The sequence below is a fragment of the Gasterosteus aculeatus genome, chromosome 21 (genome assembly GCF_964276395.1).
Source record: "Gasterosteus aculeatus chromosome 21, fGasAcu3.hap1.1, whole genome shotgun sequence".
NCBI classification, from domain to species: domain Eukaryota; kingdom Metazoa; phylum Chordata; class Actinopteri; order Perciformes; family Gasterosteidae; genus Gasterosteus; species Gasterosteus aculeatus.
Window position 1 is genome coordinate 1,472,329 of NC_135708.1, and position 26,083 is coordinate 1,498,411.

A 26,083-nucleotide genomic window follows, 5' to 3' on the forward strand; every position below is an offset into this window, starting at 1 on the left:
AGATGCTTTGGGTGCATTTTGTGTCAATCATGTGAGTTAGAAAGTATTCTTCTTTCACACAGCGAGACGCTACATGTGGCTCATTGGGAGAATACAGTAGTACACGACTGTCTCACATTCACTTTATACTTCTCCACACTGGAGGACAAACACAAGCTGATGGCGTGTTTCTACCCGTCAGAGGACACTTCTGTCTTTTCAGGGTGTCTCAGAAAAAGTCAAAAATCTCAAAGCTTCTCCTGGCAATGGAGAAAGGATCTCTTGGAAGAAGGAAAATCTCTTGAGGAGATTGAGATTGAAGGCATCTACCAGATTTATGAACTTTATTGGTTATTTTAAAAATGGTTACAAAGAGAATTACAGGAAGATAAATTTAACAACCAAGCAGTGTGACGGGGTGAGTGTGCTCATCAAACATGCTTTTCTCAGATGAAGTGGAACCAGACGTCCAAGAATTGGAGACGAATTGGAGATGATGAAGATCGAGACGATGACGACGATGATGTTGATGAAGATGGAAATGGTGAAACGTCTCATCTTGTCCATGGATTAAGAGCTATGTAATGAACATGTGGTCTTCTAGTGTCCATTAGTACAACATGTGAGATTGGACACTGGAGCATACATACCAGACCATACTGGAGAAGATGGTGCTTCTCTGTCAAGCCATCGTTGGTAACATCAGAATAATGAAGTGAATTCTTATTCAGCTCCACCATGAGATGTTTTGTTGAGGGACACATGAGTGAAGGGCGACAGGGAGAAAGAGTTTAACTGTGATCTTCATTCTTCTTACAGTCCCTGAGACAGAAGGGACATGTGGTGGGACATGTCGTCTTCTGTTGACACTCATTGGCTGAGAGTTTGGAAGCCAAACAGAATTGAACATATATATATATATATATATATACATATATGTTGTGTTGTGACTAGAATGTGACCTGTAGCCTTTAAAGGCTTCCTAATAAAGATGAGACACAGTTGTCATGAAGCCTCAGACCAACATGTACAGCTAATGTCCACTAGATGGCGCCGTTTTATTTGCAAGCTGCAGTGTTGGGTGTTGACAAGCCGAGTGGTCTCACGCAGGTACTTTGGGACACCTTGCAGAGTGGTTTATGAATCCCTGCTGTCACAGACTAACATGTGCAGAACCATGGCTGGCTGCACCATGGGAGGACACAGGTATCTGTACCAGGTGTGTGTGGATGACAACGATAGTCCCAATTATTGGTCCCCACCAAAACAACCAAACACTGTCACATGACACAAACCATCTGTGAGAACAAGGCTGTTGCCTGGCAACGCTAATGACTGAATGTCCACAAACTCTTCTTGTGGTGCCGTCACAAGGTCTACATTCATGGTTCATATATTCGGGGTCACTACAGACTGAACTCCCAAGGCTTTCATGCTACTTTGATGGATTTCTAGGGGAGAACATATAGTAGCTAGTAAGAAAAGAGGAGAGCAGGCCAAGGACGGGCTTTATAAATACTAATGTGCCCCAAGTATCCAGAGACTAATGAAGGCCACTAAATGGTCCCCAACCATTGGTCAACTTGTGTTATTAAGTTGGTAAGACGAGTGTGTTACAGCCACAGAGGCTGACAAACACCAACCGATGAACTGCAGAGGATTTGATTACAATAAATAACGTGTAAAAGGTAGAAATTGAAGCGCTTCTCTTAAATAGTTTGAACAGGTCACTTTGTTTAAATAATGTGATTAAGGTGGTTGACCGTCAGCGACCTTGTGAAAACATGTGAGACCGTTGCTGTCTGTCTGTGACACACACACGTATTTCAGCTGAAAGTGTATTTAGTTCATGTCTTTTCAGTCTTTTATATGAAAGTGTAAGTGAGTGAAATGACTTTTAGTTAACTAGTACGTGTTCTCTGTGCAGCTGCAGTCTGCTTGTGTCCACTTCATAGCAGCCAAACACACCACTCCCTTCACACGCTACGTGGAGCACATCAACTACCGGCTGGCCTCCTGTCACTTCTTCTCCTGCTGTCACCTTTCCGTAGCTTCAACACATCAACTACCGGCTGGCCTCCTGTCACTTCTTCTCCTGCTGTCACCTTTCCGTAGCTTTTCACTCCCAACTAAAGTGCTGACTCAGGTAATGATGCATGGCTGACGGGGAGATCACAGCGTTTTTACTGCAAAGCAGACACACCGACCCAGACCAGGAAGCCAAGTCACATCGAGTTGTTTTGTCATTTGTGAAGAGTAATAAACGGGAACATCAGCCAAAGAGACCAAAGACCTGCAATGTCTTTGTGAAAGGGAGTAAGGAAGAGGATCTTCTCCTGCAGCCAGCCGAGTGGCTGCAGGAGAAGCACAGTGTCTCTTTCTCTTTCATTTAACACAGAGCTGTAACTGTCTGCAGGCCATGTCCATCTCTGAGACCTGGTATGCCGTTAAAGACCACGGCACCAACTACTGCAACATCTACGAGCTCATCCAAGGTACCATCCATCCATTGTCAAACCGCTTATCCTACACAGGGTCGCGGGGGGGCTGGAGTCCATCCCAGCCAACTTCAGGCGATAGACAGGGTACATCCTGGACTGGTCGCCAGCCAATCGCAGGCCTCCAACAAACTCTCTGTGGGGCCGGTTTAGCATGAGGAGTAACATGTGAGCTGATCACAGTTCATGTTCACGACCAGTTTGATGTGAGACAATTCTGTTTGATCCCAGATGAGGCGGCTTTGGTGCAGTGGCGTCATGCAGACAGCAGCATCTCTGGTGTAAGAGACGTAAATGTCTTCACAGGAGCCATGACAACGGCCCACGCCAGGTTGATGCTTTACGACTTGCTAGATAAGCTGCAGGAGAGGCTGTTGTACTGCGACACAGACAGCGTTGTCTTTACATCAGGGGCCGGCGATCGGGTTCCCCCCCTCGGGCCACATCTTGGTGACTGACCAACTAAACATGTGATGTGTGTGTCCGGGCCGAAGAAGACGACGCCACACAGTTTGTATGTTACGCACACGACACGCTACAAGGTAAAACCAGCGTCAGATGCAAAGGCGTCGCGTTAAATGGCCGTGACGCGGCTGTTGTCCCGCCCCACGCGCTGATTGGTCTCGTTCCATCTGCTGTAGCCAATCACAGCACACATACGTTGACTGTCTGAAACCACCAAACGGGACAAGAAGAGGTTCCGTCTTAAAAAGGAAAGTCCAAGTGGTGAACAATAAGCGGCGGGTGTTGCCCGATTACACCACGCTGCCCTCTGGCTACTAACGGGGATCAAGGGTTTGATGCGCGGCTACAACATCCCTTTAGTTTGGTAGTGAGGACCGTCGAATCCAGCAAAGACTCTTTATCAAGAATATTTCACAGCGTTTTGATAACATGGTGCACATTTATTCATGTTGGCAGCCTTTATATACGTTGTAGAGGGCTTACCAGAGTCTCTGTGATGATGTTTTACTACCACAGGACAAAGACAACCTACTCATCAGAGACCATTTAATGAATGCCAGCAGTAATGATATAGAAGTTATCAATGTTTTTACCAAATACGTACATCATAGAAATCTCAGCTGTATGTATTTAGTGCAGAATGTATTTATTCAGGGTAAAGTTAGCCGCACTATTAGTTTAAACACTAACTATCTCATTTTGTCCCTCAGACACAGAATGTGGTCACGCATGTGGAGGAATGTGACTCTGTTAGAATCCATGTATGAATCCTCTCCCCGTGTGAGGAGAGTCATTGTGGCTGATGCAAACAGAGATTGGATTAATGCACTGTGTGAGATCAACGTGTTAAGAGGTCAGATCCCGTTGACCGACAAACAGTTTGTGCTTTTAAAGAAGAAGAAGAATCTCATCAGACTGGTAGCCGATAAAAAGATCAGACTCAACAAGAAGGAAAAGAGGCTCAATCAGACGGGGGGATTTTTATTACCGTTACTTTTATAATTAACCTCGTCAACCGGGGGAAGTCAAATGGAGCTCGCTCAAATAATGTTTCTGGTCCCCTGCAGCAGATTGAATGGATGAAGCAGCAGCAACATGAGCAGCGCAGCTCTATAAGACCGGCCGTGCAAAATGAACCGATGTATTGAAGCAACCTGACGCCGACATGTATGAAAAGGCCCAAACACATGGTGGTATTTTACAGAGACACTTGTCTGTGGTGCGACAGGGCGAGCGGGAGACGGGCGTATTGTCTCCATCACTACCACCCCATGAAAGCAGCTGTGCCTCAACAGATGTTGATGAAGGGCTCAGAAGAGATGTGATTTGGAGTAATGTCATCCGACACATGCCTAAAAAAAGTAGGGAACATGCTGAATGCACATAATGGACAGACGAGGGCGAGATTATCATCAGTGATCAAATGATCAAAGGCACACGTTTGTATGACCTGGTGAAAAGTGTCACTGTATAATGTTTTAGACCCTTCTACACCCATCGGGTGGAGGTTTTGTATAAAAACACCCCTTCAGGCCTCATTCAGTCCGAGGTCTTAGACGAGTCGGTCTCTAGATAGCAGAACCTTTAAGACCCCAAAGGCCAAAAAGGCTAAATCTCATTGGCTGATGGGTTATTCATGGTTAAACCTTTAAGATTTCATTATTCTTTGACATGTAATTGTGTTGTTTTTTTATAACAAATGTAGTGAATGCCTGTTATTTTGTTTTATGTCACTTTTGAATATACTTAATCCACATTTTTGTGTGTTTTATGTATTGTATTATATCGGCAACAAGACTGATAAAATGAATAAAATTATATTTCGACATTAGATCGCACATTGTAAACATGAAAAAGTATCCCCACAGCACACAGAGGGGTGTATTTTGTGAACAAAATGACAGACCATTGCATCGTTATTAACTAAATTATGTCCGTACAAGATTCCGTAGCAAGATTATTCTAGAATAAGACACGTCTGTGCAGTTATAATTGAGAAAATTAACTATTTCATGCGGGAATGCTTCATAATTTGGAGGGTTTCCAAAACTATCAAAGAAAAACCGTGCTTGTGCTTTGTGATATAAAGAGCCAACCTGGTGCGTGTTTACAATCATCATAGCCGGATACTTGTGCAATGCACGTTTAGGAAGTGGATCACAAGCTAGAACTCCCATAAAATCTGTGCCATTACCAACGCTTGTCAACTCTACGGTGTTCATTGGGTTTTTTAGAAGTTATCTATCAACACTGGTCGCTGGTTTAATATCTCCATGAGTCAAAAACAGAATAACAAATGAGATTTATAGTCCGGGGCAGAGCTGTTCTCAAACGGACCTCCAATCGAACATTTCCTGTCTTAATTAGTGACCCGTTCCCCGAGTGGCCGTCGCCAGGCTCCAGATTAAAACAGAACAGGGAGTATCGGTGGCCAAAGTCATTCCGTGTTACTGCCAGCCGTCTGTCTTTCTAGTGTGCAGCTGCCGCAGTCATCAGAGAGAATACGTATAAAGTGTAACAAGCTGCATGAATGTCTGCTGGGAATGGGGCAAAAAGGGATTTGGTATTTGAGGGTAATGGAAAAGGTTCCCTGTGTTTAAAGCCCAGTATTGCCGCCAGATGTCCTTCAAAGGTCATAGTTGACTCCGACGCCACTCGCAGGAAGTAGATGGGATTTATAACACGGCTATAATGCATCGATACACCCGCCAGAGGAGGGTAACTACTAAGTGGTAAATGAATCGCTTTAGTTATTGCCTGTATAGAGTCACAAACCCCCACCCCACCTATAATTCCATATCTCATTCTTAGGATATACCTGGAATGAGGCGCTACTTGGTAGCGTGACATAAAGAGTGACCTCTTACGGTGTGTGCGTTTGTCTTTTTAATCACACGTCCACAATGTCTTTTTCTAAGACACACGTAGTAAACTTATCCGGCCAGCCTCTCCATTTTACCATCACCTGCTTCTTAACTTCTGTCCAGGATTTTTTCTATTTTAAAGACTTTGTTTTGACCTATAATTACCTTTTGCAGCTCCCTCTCGTAAAACGCCCCTTTCACGGACTCACCCGCACAGTGTGTAAGCTTATAAACTGGTGCATCTCTGGCCATACACTGGTATTATAAAATGCTCATCGGGGAATGTTAGTTTATAACCCTTCCTAAACACCTCAGAGTTTTGATATTCTCACGGTGTCCCCCTTTAATTTGAAGCAAACAACCTTTTCATTGTCTTTGTTTACAGCCGATGGAGCCATTTCTATAGATCTGTGATGAGAGTTGTTCTACACGTCTACAAGATCTTGAACCACGTCCACATATCTGAGTGAACAGATGTTAAATATCTCCACATTCGTGTCTTGTATGTCCACCACACTTGCTTTGGTCTCGTTTGAGGTTGAAAAATGTGTCATTTTATGTGGATCCAACAGTCTCCTAAACGGCTTATTATAAGACTCTGTCCCTTGGTCAGTTTGCAGTCTCACTGGTATACGGCCCTCACTCAGAATGTCTTTAGAGGCTCTGGCGACAGTGGAGCCTGATTTGTTAGAAAGACATCTAACTCACACGTATTTGGAAAATACATCGATACTCTGCATATTCTCCCATATCAACAGGATCCATCTGAAACCGTCTGTGGATACCGCTGACCAACACCCTGTTCCTCGGACAATGTACGGCTGCCTCAGCGTGCAGCGGATACGCGTCCTGCTCCAATAAAAATGAATTCACCGCGGACATTGACGGCGTCGCCCCGGTTCCTTCTCTAACGGCAGTTCAGCCACACTGCCCAATCCTTCGGGATGTGCTGGATCATAATACATCTGCAGCGTCCCTTCCATGATAGTGTCAAAGTACCAATGAGCACAAATGTGTACGTCCTTCAGATTAAACAGAAAACAGTCAAAACAGGGAGTAACTCAGGCTTCGGTCGATCTTCGCCGGTAAAACTTAACTAATGTCTTGTCTTTGGAGGGGAAACGGAGATCCACTTCTTTAAAGAGAGAACACCGTCCTCTCGGTCTCTCCTGCATTCGGGAATCCTTCTGTCTTGGTCTGCTCTTCTGCCGCGGGCCCAATCTGCAGCTCGTCTCTCCTCCCTCAGCGGTGTGTCTTCCGCCCTCATGGAGGCCTCCAGGTCGTCACACCCTGGTGGGTTTCAGGTGTGAGGGGAATGCTCTGAGTTTCGGGGTGGAGTTCCTACCTCCACCAGCAGGTGGAGCCGTAGTAGTTACAGCCATCTCCGGTGAACGTAGCTCCCTTCCAAGACCGAGCCTCTCGTGACATCACAGTCTGTAAGAGGGTACGGCTGTTCTCTCCTGCTCTTACGGCCTCTATTAGCCACCATTTGCTCGCGGTCTTCGCAGGCAGTCATAGAAATCATCCTGTCGTCTGTTGTGGTGTATTTTCTGTAGGGGGGTGCTCTGCCACACTCTCACCCCCCCATTGTAAACTACTTTCTGATAACAGTTATATGTCTGGGCATCCTTCCAGAATGAATAAATAACGGGGCACCACCCTGAGCTAACAGGGACCAATAACCAATACTATAAATCAAGTCTCATAATTGATATTCACTCCTTGAGAGTGAAGATGTTGGAAGGAGTTAAGTTCGAGCACTGGCGATGTATGTCAACGGTCACCATATAAATGCACAAGTAAACACAGGAAAACGGTTCTTTAAAGTATAACAGGGTTTATTAACTCACAGGAACACCGATCAAGATCACCTATAACTGCAACCAACAATCCCCATAACACTTATTTTAAACCTACTCACTAAACAAGCAATCAGTGTGTGTGTGTGTGTGTGTGTGTGTGTGTGTGTGTGTGTGTGTGTGTGTGTGTGTGTGTGTGAGCACAGAGGGGGGTGCAGGGAAGGAACGGCGGTGGGGTTGCGCGCAACAACAGTTGTGCAGTTACAGAACCAACGATGTGGCTGGCGATACGAAATGAAACCACAGGCAAACGGATCTCACGGCGGAGACCCGGGAAAAGAAAAGAAAATAAGGAACTATTCTGACCATGAGACATCATTCAACAGCGTAACACAGTCGGCGCTTTCACTCTCTTACAGCAAACGTATCACAGCATCAGATCAACAGGGGACATTACGACATTTGCAGGTACACATTCAAACATAAATCAAAGGTAGCGGATTCGTTGATCCGGACTCTATCGTACCACGTTATGACTGAACAAATCAAATAAACATCAAGTTCTTATCAACACGCTAAATTAGTCTGCCCAGAAAACCAGTGTTACTGTTTGATGGGCGTTGGTCATCAGCTTCCAGCTGACTGAGGACAGTTGAGCTCCGCGTAGGGAAACTCAGTGGATGAAGGCGATTTCGGCCGTGGGGTCCGAACTTGTCGTTGGGAACAGAGGCGGCGGGGGGTCAGAGAGCAGCTGTCTCTCCGGTCCTCTGGAGTCAACAGGAATGAAATCAAAAGGGAAAAGGAAGCGGGACGTAGTGGAGCGCGAGTCTTGAGTTCGTCCAGCGAGATTAAGACTGAAACTTGGGAATTGGAGGGAAAGAAAAGAAACCAAACAGCGTTGTGTTGTCTCGATCTGTCACTAACAGGAAGTCAGGCGAAAGAGATCGATCCTTTGGCGCAATCTCTTCTTATGAACTTGAGGTCCATAAATAAATGTCACTGTCCTCGGCCAATGGGAGCGCTCGGTGTTCTTTGGTACGTCCTCTTTTTATGGCCAAGGGGGTCTGGAGAGCTGCAGGGGTCCTGTTATCAGCCCCTGGCATCAGGCCACGGGGGACCCCTATATGTTTGTGTTCTTCCTTTGTCCTCAGTGAAGAAACACGTGGTGAGGTTCATTAGCAGGGTGGAGGCCCAACATCCCCTTTGCATTAAAAGGTCACAGACATTTGTTTGTTTCTGATAACACATGTTACTAATTATGTGAATATTGTGCACGCGCATCCGCCCATCCCCCATCAAGAAGAAGGGGACATCAGCATACTTCATCTATAAACAGAGACTCTGGGGAACCGGAGGAGGAAATCATCTCTGAGCTCGTTTGAAGGTTTAAAAGTGAGATTTGAGTTTAGTGTCAAACAACAACTCTGCTTCTCTTCCGTCTTTTTACCTCCATAAAAAGATCAGATGTTTTTATTACCACATGTAATAAATGAGTCTCTGAAGGAGGTGAAGACCTCTGTAGAACCTCTGGATCACCACTTCATCACTACATTAAGAGGAGCATCGTGGTGCAATGAGGTGTCACACTGGATGGTGCGTTCAATGTCACTGGGGTTTTCATCATTGAATTGAACACAATCATAGCTGTGCATTGGTGTTATTCTATTGATTAGTGTCAACATGACAGCGGTGTCACACTATTCTCATGTCTTTATTGATCACATAGTGTCAGAATCATGGCTGTATCCTGGTGGACACTAAATGCATTTTATCCATTGGTCTAATTCATGAAGCGTCGTCAGTCTGACTACTGTAACTCTCTCCTGCAGGTCTCCTGCTACCACCATTCCACCTCTGCAGCTCATCCACAATGCAGCAGCTCCACTGCTCTTTAACCTTCCTAAGTCCTCTAAACATGGTGCTCACGTACCGTGCTGTGAATGGATGGGGTCCAGCTTACATCCAGGACCTGGTCCAACCCGACATCCCGACCCGCACTCTCCGCTCTGCATGTGATAAACTGCTTGTTCCTCCTCACTGAGAGCAAAACACTCGACTAGATCTCCACTCTTTGCTGTCCTGCTCCTAAATGGTGGAAGGAGGTCTCTGAAGACATCAGGACCACAGAGAGCCTTCACATCTTCAGACTAAAGACACACCTCTTCAGACTCTACCTCCACTAACACACTAACTAACTGTAGCACTTACATTGGACTTATAATGGTTCTTATCTACAGCAAGTTGGAAAGCGGCTTATTAGCGTCAGCTAATTGACATGTGATGTAATGAAGGTGTGAAGGTGTGGACTCTGCTATGAATCAGGCTGAGGACCCAGAGGACGGAGTCTCTCCCTCTGAAGCCCCTCTGTGTGGGGAACATGACAGCCAGACCAAAGCTCAGAGGTGAGAGGACCATCTCCAACTGTCCTCCACCCGTCTCCATGTCCCAACGTCTCTGACTCACTGACTCTGCTTCTACATGTGTGACCAGGACCCAACATAGACCAGGACCTGGACCTGGACCCAGCTGTGTGTCCATGAAGAGTGATCGGTCTAAAGGTCGACTGACTTCAAAGATGGACGTGGTTCTTATGAGCCTCACTAAGCTCTTGAACATAAGAACCAGATGAAGAACATGATGATTGGTTGTATTGTAACATTAAGTGAAGATGGATTGATGTCAGTGAGGGATTTCACATTCATTTGTGGTGTGAAAACATGGCAGGTCTCCCTGCTCGATGTCGCACCGTCTCATTCATTCACTTGGCTCATGACGTCCACCTGAATGTTCCTCTTTGGCTAAAAAGTGCCCTAAATCGCTTGAGACAGGTAATATCACATTATGGCTCAATTCAGTGCACCTCGTGACTCACTCTCCACCAATCAGAGCGCTTGATTTCACCCGTATTATAAAAGAATATACGATACGGGACATGAAACATAACCAGTAGTCCAAGTGCAAGCAGCCGGTTGATGGTGAATTTATGCTACTTTGTTGAATTCATATGTTTGTGAATGTGACTTTGAAAGAGTCAGAGCCTCCAGCCACCAACCTCACCGCACGTCACTGCCAGCAGCTCTGTGAAAGGTCCAACGTCTAGTTTCAGAAGATCTAAGGAGACTTCTACAGGTCAGAGGACCGTCTGAAGAGCTTTGCAGTACTTTCATTAGAATTTGTATTTTCGATGCAGAGGTCTGCAGACGTTGTTTTTCTGACCCACAGTAAGAAGTAAAAACAGATGAAACTGATGACTAACTGTCACTCAACTAAAACTGTCCACCGACAGTCTTCAGCATCTGGTTTTCATGATGATCAATGACAGAAGCTGGAGGAATTACAGTTTGTGTTCTACATTCAGTCACATCTTACTGTGTGCAAGCAGGCTGCTTTACGGGCTGTTCTTACCCACAATCCTTTGCACAGCAGGTATATGAGCCAGAGGGTTAAAGGTGCCATGTGATGAGGAAGTAGAACACTGCATGTAACAACATGTCCTTTGTGATTTGGCAGGCGGCTTCAGACTGATACGTGGGGAAGTTGTTCCGCCCCAACAGGTTCAACCTGATCATCAAAGTGGAGTGAAGAATAAAAACACTCTCAGCTCAGACTCTGTTGCCTTAGTGGATGTTTTTATTCAATATAAACTCTTCACTACATTTGTTACAAAGGTTTCTGCTTCATTACGTGTTCCCTACTAGTCTACATGTAGAAGAAGACCAGGAGACAAAGAGGGACGTGCACGGGTCCTCTGAACCATCTGGTCCAACAACAGCATCCAGTCTGTTGTCATAGCAACTCTTTACAAGGTGGAAGGATCGTTCCACAGATGCTGGTTTTCATCCTGAAAGACTCTTGTTGAGCCGAGAGGAGGATTCTGTTCACGAGGACCTTTGACCCTGTTAACAGCTCAGACTGAGACTCAGTCAACCAGTCAGACTGCATACTTTGATGGTGACGTGAGGACACACCCTCTCTGATGAAGGACAGCAAGCTGCTTCACTCCGTCTGATGGAAGCTGAAGTGAAGCACGGAGCTCCTTTTCTACACGGACCTGCTGAGGACAGAAGAGAGCTGCTCACTGAGGAAGTTCATGTCTACGAGCTCAGTAAGTGCAGCTGTGATTGGTTGAATGACATCATTGATGGTCGTGAAGGTGTGATTGTTTAAAGCTGGGAAACAAGATGGCGCCTGTGTGAGCAGGCAGGGAGAAGCTGCTGTTAGTCTGAATGATGACGCCGTGATGAAGAAGAGGAGCTCAGTCTGATCTGGGGTCTGTGAGGACTGTTACTGACGAGGAGGGGAAGGTAGCAGACGGAGGGGCACTAGGACCCAGCAGGGACCACAGAGCTCACCTGGGCCTTTGTTCCTGAAACACACCTGAGAGACGCTCTGTTTGTCTCACCTGCTGCTTCAGTCCTTTAAGGCAAGGCAAGGCACGTTTATTTGTATAGCACTTTTCATACACAAGGCAGACTCAAAGTGCTTCACATCATAACATTTCATACAATAAAGTGAAATAAAATGCAGGAATTAAAAGAATTAAAAACAGCAAATAAAATTACAGATTAAAATCTTATTTAAATTGTTCAATTAAAGGCAGAGGTAAAAAGTGCAATGTAGGTCAAATTTATCAGAAGGCAAAGCTGAACATAAAAGTTTTCAGTCTTGTTTTAAACGTGGTCAGAGTTGGGGCAAGTCTTAAATCTTCAGGAAGTTTATTCCAGCTGTTTGTTGCGTAGTAACTAAATGATGCTTTCCCATGATTTGTATTTACTCTGGGAATCACTAACAGATTGGTGTCAGAAGATCTTAGTGATCTTGAAGGCTTATGTAGTGGAAGCATATCAGTGATATACTTTGGGGACTCCACACGTTACGTCGGTTGTTTCTGATACGAAGTCACCAATGGAAACAAAATAGTTCCTGTCTTGTAGATATGACCTGAACCAGCTTAAGACTGTGCCTGAGAGCCCCACCCAGTTTTCCAACCTGTCCAAAAGTATTGAGTGGTCGACAGTATCAAATGCAGCACTGAGGTCTAATAGCATTAATATTGAAGTTTTGCCAGAGTCTGTGTTAAGACGGATGTCATTTACTACTTTAATAAGGGCCGTCTCGGTGCTATGAAGAGGTCGAAATCCTGACTGGAAGTTGTCGTGGCAGCCAGTTGAAGCCAGGAAGTGATTAAGTTGTTGTAGGACAACTTTCTCAATTATTTTACTTATAAAAGGTAAATTTGAAATTGGTCTGTAGTTGTTGATAATAGAGGCATCTAGGCTCCGCTTTTTTAGGAGAGGTTTAATAACTGCAGTTTTGAAAGCTTTTGGGAAATGGCCTGTCTGAATAGAGTTATTAACTATTTGCAATACGTCTGTTGCTAGGCAGCCAAAAACATTCTTAAAGAAGTTGGTAGGTAGAGCATCAAGGCAGCAGGTGGATGGTTTTAAATTTGTCACCGTTTCCACTAGAGTTTGAGAGTCTATGGCATTAAAGCTTGTCATCATTGCTGTGTTACTTTTGCCTAAATAGGGTGGTGATCCAACATTTTTGTTTGAGATATTAATGGCGCGTCTGATGCCTTCAATTTTATCAGTATAAAAGAACGCAAACTCGTTGCATTTCTGTGTGGAATGGAGTTCAGGTGGTATTTGTGTCGGGGGGTTGGTCAGTCTGTCAACAGTTTCAAACAGGGTTTTTGCCTTATTAGTGTTGTTGTTGATGATGTTGGAGAAGAATGTTTCCCTAGCACTTTTTAAGTCTAAATTGTAGGCCCGGAGGCGCTCTTTATAGATGTCATGGTGAATATGAAGTTTTGTATTCCGCCAGATTCGTTCAGCCTTCCTGCGCTCTCTTCTCTGGGCTGTTACAACAGCAGCTTTTCTCCAAGGTGCCTTTTGCTTACTAGAACTGGTTTTAACCGTAACAGGTGCAATGTCATCTATAACATTGTTTTCAAGATTATCAGCATGACATGGGATTAGAGGTGGTAACGAGGAGATGACATTTTTAAGGGAAAGGGAACCTTCCAACGACCACTTTTCACACCCAAGGAGTATTGTGTCCTGCAGTCATACGTGCACGGACCTGTTTCAGGCAGTTTAACAACGACATGAAAAAAGGCGCATAATACAAAGTGCGCTCGTATTATATGGTCTCTAAGAGCATTTTGATTGGTTAGTAAGATGGAGGCGGCTCCTGCTTAGAACCTTCAGAGAGCCTCATTGGAGCACAGGGACGTCCATCCCTCTGGGCTCTCGGATCATCACGCCTCCGTTGTTCATGAGTTCTTCTTATCAGGATGTTTGGCAGATGTGTGCATGATGATTTGCATATGAGCGCTAGGCGTAGTTCTAGGTGTGGACATGTTATTCTTAGAAAGGGGAACAGGTGGTTCCAGTTGGACTGCATTTGACCCAGATAGTGCTGCATCTCTTTTCAACATGTTCGTGTGCTGGTGTTGTGACTTGAAATACATGTTGTTCGTGCCATCCGGCCTTTAAGCGGCCTTCACCCATTATTACTATGCATTTTTTTGAACTCTTTTTGTAATGTTTAATTATGCAATATACACTTTATTTCTATATTAAAAGCAGTAAATGGCTTTGTTTTGACCGCTGGTAAGAGTGTATGTTATTATTTGGAAATTAAAAGGTGAGGTTAGCTTTCAAAAATATAATTTAGTCAAATATAATTTCCAAAATGATGAACAAAATATGAAACATTTGACTACTTTTTAGTCACGTTAATAACAAAGGGCATTTTGAGTTTTGTTTTTCCTTATACTCCGTGTGATGCTCGGTATCTGACAGTAAAACCCTTGAGGACCTCGAGATGTCAAAGGCACCTCTGCTTGACTTAACTTTCATTGCCTCTCACCTCAAAGAATAAAGTTTGGATGAGGAGGATCAGTGCAGAAACAGCAGATTAAATCCATAATTCCCGTGAGAAGCGGCAGAGGTAAGACGTGTGTGTGTGTGTGTGTGTGTGTGTGTGTCTTTGCTGGCTCGCTGTGTGTTTCACAGTAACTCTGCAGGCTTTGTCTCACTCAATGATTCATAATCCACCGATTCGCTGCTGTTCTTTGGCTCCAACGTCCGCGAGCTTCAAGCACCGACAAAATGTCCCACTCGGTCCAAAGGTTGTGGACAAACCTGCACGTCATATGTGACTCTTCCCCACCAGCTAAAGGTGTGTTTGGAGTATTTTAAAGTGGATTCCAGCTTATTGTAGTCAGGACTCTGCCGAATAAAAAAAAGATAATGCGTTGATGTATTTTATCATGATATATACCCTAAATAATGGTTTCCGGTACTGGTTCTGGTCCGGTTTTACGTCCACATGTCGAGCCCACCATCACGTGTTTTGGTTCTGTGAGATGAAACGTTCTTCTCTTTCCTCACATCTGTTTAAAAAGGTCGTGTTTATCAAAGTTGAAATGTGAATATGGTGGATAGAAAGTGTGGATTCATAGTTCTCACAGTGCCGACGTTTCCTGAAAGCAACACAGTTGAGGACACGCCCCTCACGTGATGCCACGCCCTCTAAGCAGATCAGGGCCAGAAGTCAGAGACAAAGCAGACGTCCTCTTTTACCCGGTAGTGATGGGAATTACGCCTCTTTTTAGAGAACCGGCTCTTTCGGCTCCCAAATGGCTCCTCTGATTTTTTGGTGCTTAAATTAATTAATCACCAACAATAATGTAAAATTATGCGCAGTATGAATTACTAATGTAAAAAAAAAACACTGTCAAATGTTTTTATATAAATACACTTTTATTTATACACTCTACAAAGTGATAAAAAAAAATAGTGCAAAAACAAACGTTTAACTATTTACAAATGAACTTAACTAACTTTTAATTATTTTAAACTTTTTAATACTTAACAAATTTAAAGTGAAACAACATACAGAAGCTTACAGAATCACACAACAACATATAAATTAAAATGTGTAAAACAAAAAGAAAAAAAATCAGCATGCAGAGTTTTGTCCTTCAGGGAAGATTTACATTGAGACCAAGTGGCTCCGCTTTGAGGGGCTGATCCTGTTCCTTCTCTCTGAAATTATCTGCCCTGTTTTGGAGAAGATAGAGATTTTAGTCTTGCAGACTCTACATTCTGCATTAGATAGATCAATGTCATTGACATGTGTCCAGATTTTGCTGCGTTTCACTTTCGTAACTTTTTTTTTACCGCTCTATTTCTCTCTTGACTCGCCTCCTCCCTCCTGTTCGCTGCTCCTGTGTGTAAGTCCCAATCAATGTCAATGTCATTGACATGTGTCCAGATTTCGCCCCCACACATATTGACCAATCAAATGCGGCTTGAGAGAGAGACACGCCCCCACACATATTGACCAATGAAATGCGGCTTGAGAGAGAGAGAAACAAAGCGGCTCCCGTCGTTCGCGTCAAAGAGTCGCTCTCAGAGCCGGTTCGTTGGCGACCGACACGTCGCTAGTATTTCTAGTACCGGTACACCGAGCAACACTCTTGTGGAATATTTCATTGTAACTAGTTCGGGAGAAGAGAGTCATTTATTTCTATGTTATCTAATAAAAACAAAGTCTTGATGAATGATCAAAGTTGTAAAAGTCAATTGATTTCTTGCTAGCAGGAGGTCAAATACACGCGCACGTATTACAGATCTCTGTGGAGACGCGTCTCCGAGCAGCGCTGAGCTTTTATACACACACATGAAGGTCGTCTCCAGTGGCAAGTATGACAAATTGCGAAGTGAGATATGAAGGTTGAGATGAAGTAACAGACAGTTCCTTTGTTCCAGCGTTTGTGTGAGAGCAAGTTGACTCGCCCTCCTTTCTTTAGACTCCGCTGCAAATGGAAACGTTGGGTCATTCTGCTTTTCACACGTCAAGCTTCAATATAGACAATCTTATGCTAAAAGTGATAATTATGTTCTAACATATTTGACCATGACACATGTCATGTGATACTGGACTGTTTTACTGACTTCTGGACTCTGAAGGAGATGAAGAGGAGAAACAGCACAGCTCCATCTGCTGGAAGATGAGTCCTAATGTTCATCTTTTAAATCATTACATGTCATTTAGCTGACGCTTTTATGTCAGCTCTGTAGCTCACAGTAACATTACAAAGAAGCCATCGCGAGAGCCCTTAATACTAGCATCAATGTACGAGCGTGCTATAACAAGCTTATTAACATTGCTAACGAGGTGTCTTGCTAGCGGCTAAACGTAGCGATATATGATACACATCTCATGTTGTCATTCTGCATGCTGGGTTTTAGTGGCCTATATAGTGATTTAACATAAATAACGTCCTGATGGACCGCTGCCTCCTGCCAAAGGAAAGCGCTTAAAAGAAACACGACATTTATAGGATGAGAATTTAAAATGACGTCTCTTGACACGTTGTCTCAAGACAACAACACAAAGTGTCCCATGAGAGTTTTAGTGTTGAGGTGAATGAGCTCTGTGTGTTTGTCCTGATGAAGATAATAACGTGTGAGCTCTGCCAGCAGGTGGTTGTGAAGGTGTGAAGGTGTGGACTCTGCTATGAATCAGGCTGAGCACCCAGAGGACGGAGTCCCTCCCTCTGAAGCCCCTCTGTGTGGGGAACATGACAGCCAGACCAAAGCTCAGAGGTGAGAGGACCATCTCCAACTGTCCTCCACTCGTCTCCATGTCCCAACGTCTCTGACTCACTGACTCTGCTTCTATGTGTGTGACCAGGACCCATCAGAGACCAGGACCTGGACCTGGACCCGGACCCAGCTGTGTGTCCATGAAGAGTAACCGGTCTATGGAGCCTCCTCTCGTCTTCAAAGATGTTGGTCCCTCTGTTGATGCAAGGTGAGGGTCTCAGGCTGATGATGAGGGTCCTTCCTCAATACCTGAGACAGAGAGAACGGACTCACAGGTACAAGAGAACGTTCATTTCCACATGTGGAACAGCAGCTGAGTTGTTTATTGATTGGACAGCAAGTCTGATCTGATAACTGAGATATTTTAGCTAATTGTATGTCTGATTGTGTGTGTATATACATATATATATATACATATATATATATATATATATATATATATATATATATATATATATATATATATATATATATATATATATACATATATATAGATATATATATATATATATATATATAGATATGTATATGTCCAATCGAACATCTTCCTAATGATGAAGAGGACACACTGACAGGTGTAGATCTAATATATTATTGGATGGAAGAAACCCATCAAAACGTTACTGAGGTAAACATTTAATTGACGGATGATGTATCACATCACACTGCATCAGCTTTATAAATGTTTCATAAAGTACAGAGACGGTTTGAGCAACAACAATGAATCAATTAATGTTCTTTTAGTTAATATAACCTACAGTTCAAACATGAAGAGGGTGATAATCAGTGTCCTCGTCCAGTTAAATGCACAAACACACAACTGTAAATGAATGTAAGTTTTATTTAAATTGTAGCTGAACCTCGTCTGTGTGTCCACATCAATAGTGATTAACCTCATAGTATTTAATGTCTATGATACAGTGATCAATGAGGCTGCAGTAAGATGGGGGACATCATTAGTGATTAACCTCAGGGGAACACTTACACGGTCAAACAAGGAAACAACTAGAAACATTTTCACTTCATTGCATGTAGATGACCACACGTGAAAGATCTTACGGAGAAATACTCAATAATTCATATTTGGAAAATATGCGTTGATTATTATTACAGCTCAGAGTCCCTTTGAATGCACAATAATAGACAATAACAAGCTGCATACAGACAAGATGTTAAAGTTTAATTTAAACAGATATGAATCTAAACTCTGATCTCAAAGAGACGAAACGTTACTGGTGAACGAACATCAGTCTGACAACAGATTAAACGTTATGAACACGCAGCCTAGTTATAGTCTATATCTCATGTGTATATATACATATATACTGTATGTGTATAAGCTGAATTATAGTATAGTTTCATCTCATGTATAACTTGAATACCAGCGGGTCATTTCAAGAAGACTCCCCGAGAACAGGCCGCATATTGAGAAAGAGCCCAGATGTTTCTATCAGACTTTCTGTTGGACAGACTCTGACTCTTTATGTGTGACCCAGGACTCATCACAGACCTGGACCTGGACCTGGACCTGGACCCAGCTGTGTGTCCATGAAGAGTAACCAGTCTATGGATCCTCCTCTAAAATTCAAAGACGTTGTTCCCTCTGTTGATGCAAGGTGAGGGTCTCAGGCTGATGATGAGGTGTTTCTACCAGACTCTCTGGTGGAGGTTCTGGGTTTCTTGCTCCAGGGCCCTTCAGCAGTGTCCAGTGAGGGAGGGAGAGCTCCATGGAGGACTTGGTGAGACCTGTTGGGACTAAACCAAACTGACTGGTGAAGAAAACAGTGAGCTGAAAGACTGAGCTGTTGATTCTCAGTGGGACCAGCAGGACCAGTAGACCTAAACCACTACAGGGAGTCATGTGGTCCACATCCAGACCTCACGTCATGGACCTTTACCTTGTTTTGGTCTCTGTGAGGACGGACACCATGTGAGCTGATGCTTCATGATTAGATGATGACGTGATGATGTAATCTCAGTGTTTCTTTCAGTTCACATCAGCAGAGAGGAAATTCTCCTGAACCCAGATGTTTGTCCATGAAGAGTGATCGGTCTAAAGGTCATTGGATTAATTTCAACGATGGACGCCGTTCTTATGACACAGAGTAAGTTCTTAAACAGATGAAGAACTGTTCTGATCCTCAGCCATGAATTACATAAATGTTTTTTCATTGTTTAAAGTGTTGTTTCCATGATGACCCATCATGACAGAACTCATTATCTTCATCTAACTGGTCTGTGTGTGTTTAAGTGTGAATCATTAACCGTAAACATCCTCAGATGTAAACACAATGTGAGCTAGTTCCTCCACATCAGGATCAGCAGAGGTCACAACTGGAGACAGCTGCAGGTTTCTGGAGACAGATGACTGGGACTGAACATGTGATTAGAATAAACTCAGTGCTCTGTGGACCAGCTGACGTGGTCTCTGGACTCCATGCAGAGGTTTGGACAAAGTATCGTCAGTAGACTCTGTGAAAAGATCCAAAGACTAGTTTCAGGAGATCTAAGGAGACTTCTAGAGGTCAGGGGACGGACTAAAGAGGTTTGGAGTAGTTCCATAGGACTTTGGACCAGATGCAGAGGTCTGCAGACGTTGTTTTTATGACCCACAGTAGGAACTAAAACCAGATGAAACTGATGACTAACTGTCACTCAACTAATAAACTGTCCGTCATCATCGACAGTCTTCAGCATCTGGTTTTAATCATGATCAATCATGACAGAAGCCAATATCTTTAACTAATGTTGTATTGATGTTGATGGTCCAAACGCCATGTGAGCTGATGGTTCATGTTCCTCCACAGAGAGGACCAGGAGCGCTCAGAGGTTCCCACAGGTCCGTCTGCCCAGCAGCATCAAACACACCTGGACTCCATCTTCATGGTGTGTACATGAACAACTACTTTAACATCTCTCAGTTCACCATCATCTCCATACTGCACTTTGTAGACCAGTGGATTGTCCGTCTGTCCAACATGGACCTGATGGTGGCTTCCATGTTCTAGTTGGTGTCATTCATAGAATGTTCTGTTCCAGCTGCTGGAGGAGAACATCCTCACTTTTGTGAAGAACGAGCTGAAGAAGATCCAGAAGTTTATGAGTTCAGATTACCCAGAATGCTTAGAGAAAGAGGATGAGGAGGTGCTGGATGAAGAGCAGAGGAGGAGCAGAGAGGCCTTTGTGAAGATCTCAGTGCACTTCCTGAGGAGAATGAAGCAGGAGGAGCTGGCTGAGCGTCTGCAGAGCAGTAAGAGGATTTCTCTACAGACTTACCATGCTGATACATGAGACCTTCACTAATGTCTCCAGAGATGGACAGAATATATTCATAGTTATTCTCTGAGGAAAGGACATGTTGAAATCTATTCTGTGACTCATTGATCTTCTTTGTTGTCTTCATTCAGGACTTCTTGCTCCAGTTTGTCAGCGTGAACTCAAATCCAACCTGAAGAAGAAGTTCCAGTGTGTGTTTGAGGGGATCGCTAAAACAGGAAACCCAACCCTTCTGAATGAGATCTACACAGAGCTCTACATCACAGAGGGAGGGACTGCAGAGGTCAATGAAGAACATGAGGTCAGACAGATTGAAACAGCATCCAGGAGACCAGCCAGACCAGAAACAACCATCAGACGAGAAGACCTCCTCAAAGCCTCAGCTGGAGGAGAGGAACCAATCAGAACAGTGATGACTAAGGGAGTGGCTGGCATTGGGAAAACAGTCTTAACACAGAAGTTCACTCTGGACTGGGCTGAAGACAAAGACCACCAGGACATACAGTTCACATTTCCATTCACCTTCAGAGAGCTGAATGTGCTGAGAGAGAAGAAGTTCAGCTTGGTGGGACTTGTTCATCACTTCTTCAGTGAAACCAGAGCAGCAAGAATCTGCAGGTTTGAAGAGTTCCAGGTTGTGTTCATCTTTGACGGTCTGGATGAGTGTCGACTTCCTCTGGACTTCCACAACAATGAGATCCTGACTGATGTCACAGAGATCTCCTCAGTGGATGTGCTCCTCACAAACCTCATCAGGGGGAAGCTGCTTCCCTCTGCTCGCCTCTGGATCACCACACGACCTGCAGCAGCCAATCAGATCCCTCCTGAGTGTGTCAGCATGGTGACAGAGGTCAGAGGGTTCACTGACCCCCAGAAGGAGGAGTACTTCAGGAAGAGGTTCAGAGATGAGGAGCAGGCCAGCAGCATCATCCCCCACATCAAGACCTCACGAAGCCTCCACATCATGTGCCACATCCCAGTCTTCTGCTGGATCACTGCTACAGTTCTGGAGGAGGTGTTGAAGACCAGAGAGGGAGGAGAGCTGCCCAAGACCCTGACTGAGATGTACATCCACTTCCTGGTGGTTCAGTCCAAAGTGAAGAAGGTCAAGTACGATGGAGGAGCTGAGACGGATCCACACTGGAGTCCAGAGAGCAGGAAGATGATCGAGTCTCTGGGAAAACTGGCCTTTGATCAGCTGCAGAAAGGCAACCTGATCTTCTATGAATCCGACCTGACAGAGTGTGGCATCGATATCAGAGCAGCCTCAGTGTACTCAGGAGTTTTCACTCAGATCTTTAGAGAGGAGAGAGGACTGTACCAGGACAAGGTCTTCTGTTTCGTCCATCTGAGTGTTCAGGAGTTTCTGGCTGCTCTTCATGTGCATCTGACCTTCTTCAGCTCTGGTGTCAATCTGCTGTCAGAAGAACAAACAACCTCCCTGTGGTTTAAAGTCTTTGGAGACAAACCTGAACCAAAGCGTCTCTACCAGAGTGCTGTGGACGAGGCCTTAGAGAGTCCTAATGGACACCTGGACTTGTTCCTCCGCTTCCTCCTGGGTCTTTCCCTGGAGACCAATCTGACTCTCCTACGAGGTCTGGTGACACAGACAGGACGTCGCTCACAGACCAATCAGGAGACAGTCCAGTACATCAAGAAGAACATCCGTGAGAATGTGTCTCCAGAGAAAAGCATCAATCTGTTCCACTGTCTGAATGAACTGAATGATGTTTCTCTAGTGAATGAGATCCAACAGTCCCGTAGATCAGGACGTTTCTCTACAGAAGAATTGTCTCCTGCTCTGTGGTCAGCTCTAGTCTTCATCTTACTGTCATCAGAAGAAGATCTGGAGGTGTTTGACCTGAAGAAATACTTTGGTTCAGAGGAGGCTCTTCTGAGGCTGCTGCCAGTGGTCAAATCCTCCAACAAAGTTCTGTAAGTACAGAGAGAGTCAGATTCATACATGAGAACTTAAATATGCCGCCATCTATTATACTTACTGCTTCTTCTTCATCCCTCTCTTCAGACTGAGTGGTTGTAACCTCTCAGAGAGAAGCTGTGACGCTCTGTCCTCAGTTCTCAGCTCCCAGTCCTCTAGTCTGAGAGAGCTGGATCTGAGTAACAACCACCTGCAGGATTCAGGAGTGAAGCTGCTGTCTGCTGGATTGAAGAGTCCACACTGTGAACTGGAGACTCTCAGGTCAGGATTCAATTAATGTCCACTTGGTGTCTTTATTTACATCCATGGTACATTTCTGACCTTCATAAGATTCTTTCTGCTTGCATGATTTAAATCAAATATGTATTTTCCGACTATTTCCATAAAATGTGTTTATTTTCAATATAATGTAAATATTTGACATTATAGAGTTAGTAGTAATGTTATCAGGTTGTTGATGTACATTAGTGGGTGTTTAGTTGTGACTGGAAACCAGTCCAATGATAGAGTACGTCCCCGTATTCAGCATCGACATCAGATAGGAAAGCTTAGTTCTCTGTGGTAGAGCCCTCGTGCTCGAATTATGTTGACAGTTTTCACAACTGTGGTCATCACATCGCCAAACTGGACTGTCTTGGCACAGAGAGCTTCTTGGTGGATGATACAGTGCAATTTTACAGCCTCGCCTCCACTCTCTGGCACCTTGGCGCACACCATAGATGCCATTCCTTTGCGCTCGCCTGTCATAGCGGGAGCCCCGTCCGTTGCAACTCCACACAGCTCGTCCCATTTAAGTTCCATCTTGTCAATTGCACCTGACACGGCTTCAAAAATGTCCTCACCCGTTGTTGTGCCCTTTAGACTCCGAAGATCAAGCAGCTTCTCCGTGATGCAAAAGTTATCGTCAACTCCCCGCAAAGAAATGAACAGTTGTGCGGCGTCTGTTGCATCTTTCATCACATGCAATGGAGTAAAAGTCAAAAGCACAAGCTTTATGTGACACTTGGTTCTGTATGTTAGCTGACAAGTCTTCCATTTAACGCACAATTGTGTTTGTGGACATGCTCACGTTGTTGAATTCCTGCATCTTTTCCGGGCACATTATTCCAGCGACTTTAATGAGGCACTGTTTAACCAAGTCAGCGTCTGAGAAAGCTTTCCCGCGGCGTGCTATGAGTTGAGCTACCTCATAGCTAGCTATTGTAGCGTTTTCTTGTGTGTTGTTAGCAGGGTAAAAGTACTGTTGTTGAGCCTGCAGGTTAGCTGCCATGTGCTGGACTTTGTCCTCTCGCTCAGCAGCAGTGTAGGACGTGAAGGTCGGATGCTTGGTTTCGTAGTGTCGTCGTACATTGGACTCTTTCATCACTGCAACCGTTTCATTGCAACTCAAACAGACACACTTCTCCTTGACTTCTTTGAAGAAATATTCATTTTCCCACCGTGTTTGAAATGTTCTGCATTCACTTGCTATCTTGCGTTTCTTTGCTTCTGCCATTTTGTCGTTGCGGAAATTTTTTATTTAAACATTTTTTTTGTGGAAAAGCTGCATTAGGACTGCAGCTAGTGAGTAGCTCCACCTACTGGTCAAACTAAGAACTACAATACAGTAAAGTGCAAGTTTCATGTGTGGGCCACATTCCATTCTATTTTTATAATTTGCTGGGGGCCAATAAAAAATGGATCCCGGGCCGCAGTTGGCCCGCGCGCCGTACTTTGGACACCCCTGTATTAAAGCAACGAGGAAGACGACAGTTGCACTGCTATGGCAACGCCATCTGTTGCTATGGACTACGGCTTGGACGAAGGAGGGGGGGGGGGGATACTTAGACGCGGCGCGAGGAGATTCTGTCCCGCGACCAGCGGAACGTAGATCAGCAACGTGAATCAGGATGGTCGGATCCATGTGTGTGCAGTTACAGAACCAACGATGTGGCTGGCGATACGAAATGAAACCACAGGCAAACGGATCTCACGGCGGAGACCCGGGAAAAGAAAAGAAAATAAGGAACTATTCTGACCATGAGACATCATTCAACAGCGTAACACAGTTGGCGCTTTCACTCTCTTACAGCAAACGTATCACAGCATCAGATCAACAGGGGACATTACGACATTTGCAGGTACACATTCAAACATAAATCAAAGGTAGCGGATTCGTTGATCCGGACTCTATCGTACCACGTTATGACTGAACAAATCAAATAAACATCAAGTTCATATCAACACGCTAAATTAGTCTGCCCAGAAAACCAGTGTTACTGTTTGATGGGCGTTGGTCATCAGCTTCCAGCTGACTGAGGACAGTTGAGCTCCGCGTAGGGAAACTCAATGGATGAAGGCGATTTCGGCCGTGGGGTCCGAACTTCTCGTTGGCAACAGAGGCGGCGGGGGGTCAGAGAGCAGCTGTCTCTCCGGTCCTCTGGAGTCAACAGGAATGAAATCAAAAGGGAAAAGGAAGCGGGACGTAGTGGAGCGCGAGTCTTGAGTTCGTCCAGCGAGATTAAGACTGAAACTTGGGAATTGGAGGGAAAGAAAAGAAACCAAACAACGTTGTGTTGTCTCGATCTGTCACTAACGGGAAGTCAGGCGAAAGTGATCGATCCTTTGGCGCAATCTCTTCTTATGAACTTGAGGTCCATAAATAAATGTCACTGTCCTCGGCCAATGGGAGCGCTCGGTGTTCTTTCGTATGTCCTCTTTTTATGGCCAAGGGGGTCTGGAGAGCTGCAGGGGTCCTGTTATCAGCCCCTGGCATCAGGCCACGGGGGACCCCTATATGTTTGTGTTCTTCCTTTGTCCTCAGTGAAGAAACACGTGGTGAGGTTCATTAGCAGGGTGGAGGCCCAACAGAAGTATGAACATTTAGCATCCAGACACCCGATTGGTTTTCTCCGCCATGCGCCTGCAGATCAGAGCGACGGCGGGTGTGAAAAGTGGTCGGTGGAAGGATCCTTTGTCAGAAGCCACAAGCCGATCTCAGTTGGTATTTAGCGACATGGACCCTCCTCCTCCTCCTCATGCAGATTCCATGTAACGTTACATGAGGACCTTCATGACCATGAGTTTGTTGTTTTCTACCTTTATAGAGAATCTGCCACAACACAGCGACTTGCAAGTAGCGCAGCGCCTTAAATAATGTCACGTGTGTCTTTATGCGGCTTTAGAAATGAACACAAAGGAATTCTGTATTTGCTCATAAAGTCTGAAAAACAGGTTATTTGGCCGATGTTTTGATAAGCGACCGAAGCCAGTTCAGTGTTTCCATCATTATAACAGGGGTGCCCCCCATGAAGTAGTACAACGGGGAGACACTGCAGTCTACCTGATCAATTGGACAACGTGGACGTCCTCCGACTCGCCTCATTCAGCCTCACTGGAAAATGGCTTCTGCTTTTATGTGTTACAGTTGTGCGATAAAGTGTTTGCTGCCTTCCTGATTCCTCATTTCTTTCATGTTCAGGCATGAAAATCCCTCACCTTTTTTGGGGGGGGGGTATGGCAGCAAATCACTGCCAAAATTCCAGAGCGCAAATCAGGTTGATGCGTAAATCAAACATTCGCGAGCAAATAAATAAATAAATGAATGAATGAATAAATAAATATCTCTCGTGAGACGGACTTTTGAACGTGAGCTTCGTTG

At 44.6% G+C, this 26,083-nt stretch overlaps 1 protein-coding gene and 1 long non-coding RNA gene across 2 annotated transcripts in view; one reads left to right on the plus strand and one right to left on the minus strand.

Annotated features, from left to right (window-relative positions):
- Positions 1-26,083, minus strand: part of LOC144390376 (uncharacterized) — a 345,224-nt gene that overhangs the window by 178,548 nt on the left and 140,593 nt on the right. The gene's annotated exons all lie outside the window — the stretch shown is intronic.
- LOC144390454 (uncharacterized) overlaps positions 11,158-26,083 on the plus strand; it is a 78,016-nt gene continuing 63,090 nt past the window's right edge. Inside the window, exons 1-9 of the mRNA XM_078096951.1 lie at positions 11,158-11,710; positions 17,103-17,228; positions 17,317-17,436; positions 18,725-18,844; positions 19,220-19,325; positions 20,040-20,114; positions 20,268-20,478; positions 20,636-22,439; positions 22,531-22,704. Coding sequence (XP_077953077.1) covers positions 17,140-17,228; positions 17,317-17,436; positions 18,725-18,844; positions 19,220-19,325; positions 20,040-20,114; positions 20,268-20,478; positions 20,636-22,439; positions 22,531-22,704 — 2,699 coding nt within the window. The 5' untranslated portion in view covers positions 11,158-11,710; positions 17,103-17,139. The remainder of the gene's footprint in view (positions 11,711-17,102; positions 17,229-17,316; positions 17,437-18,724; positions 18,845-19,219; positions 19,326-20,039; positions 20,115-20,267; positions 20,479-20,635; positions 22,440-22,530; positions 22,705-26,083) is intronic.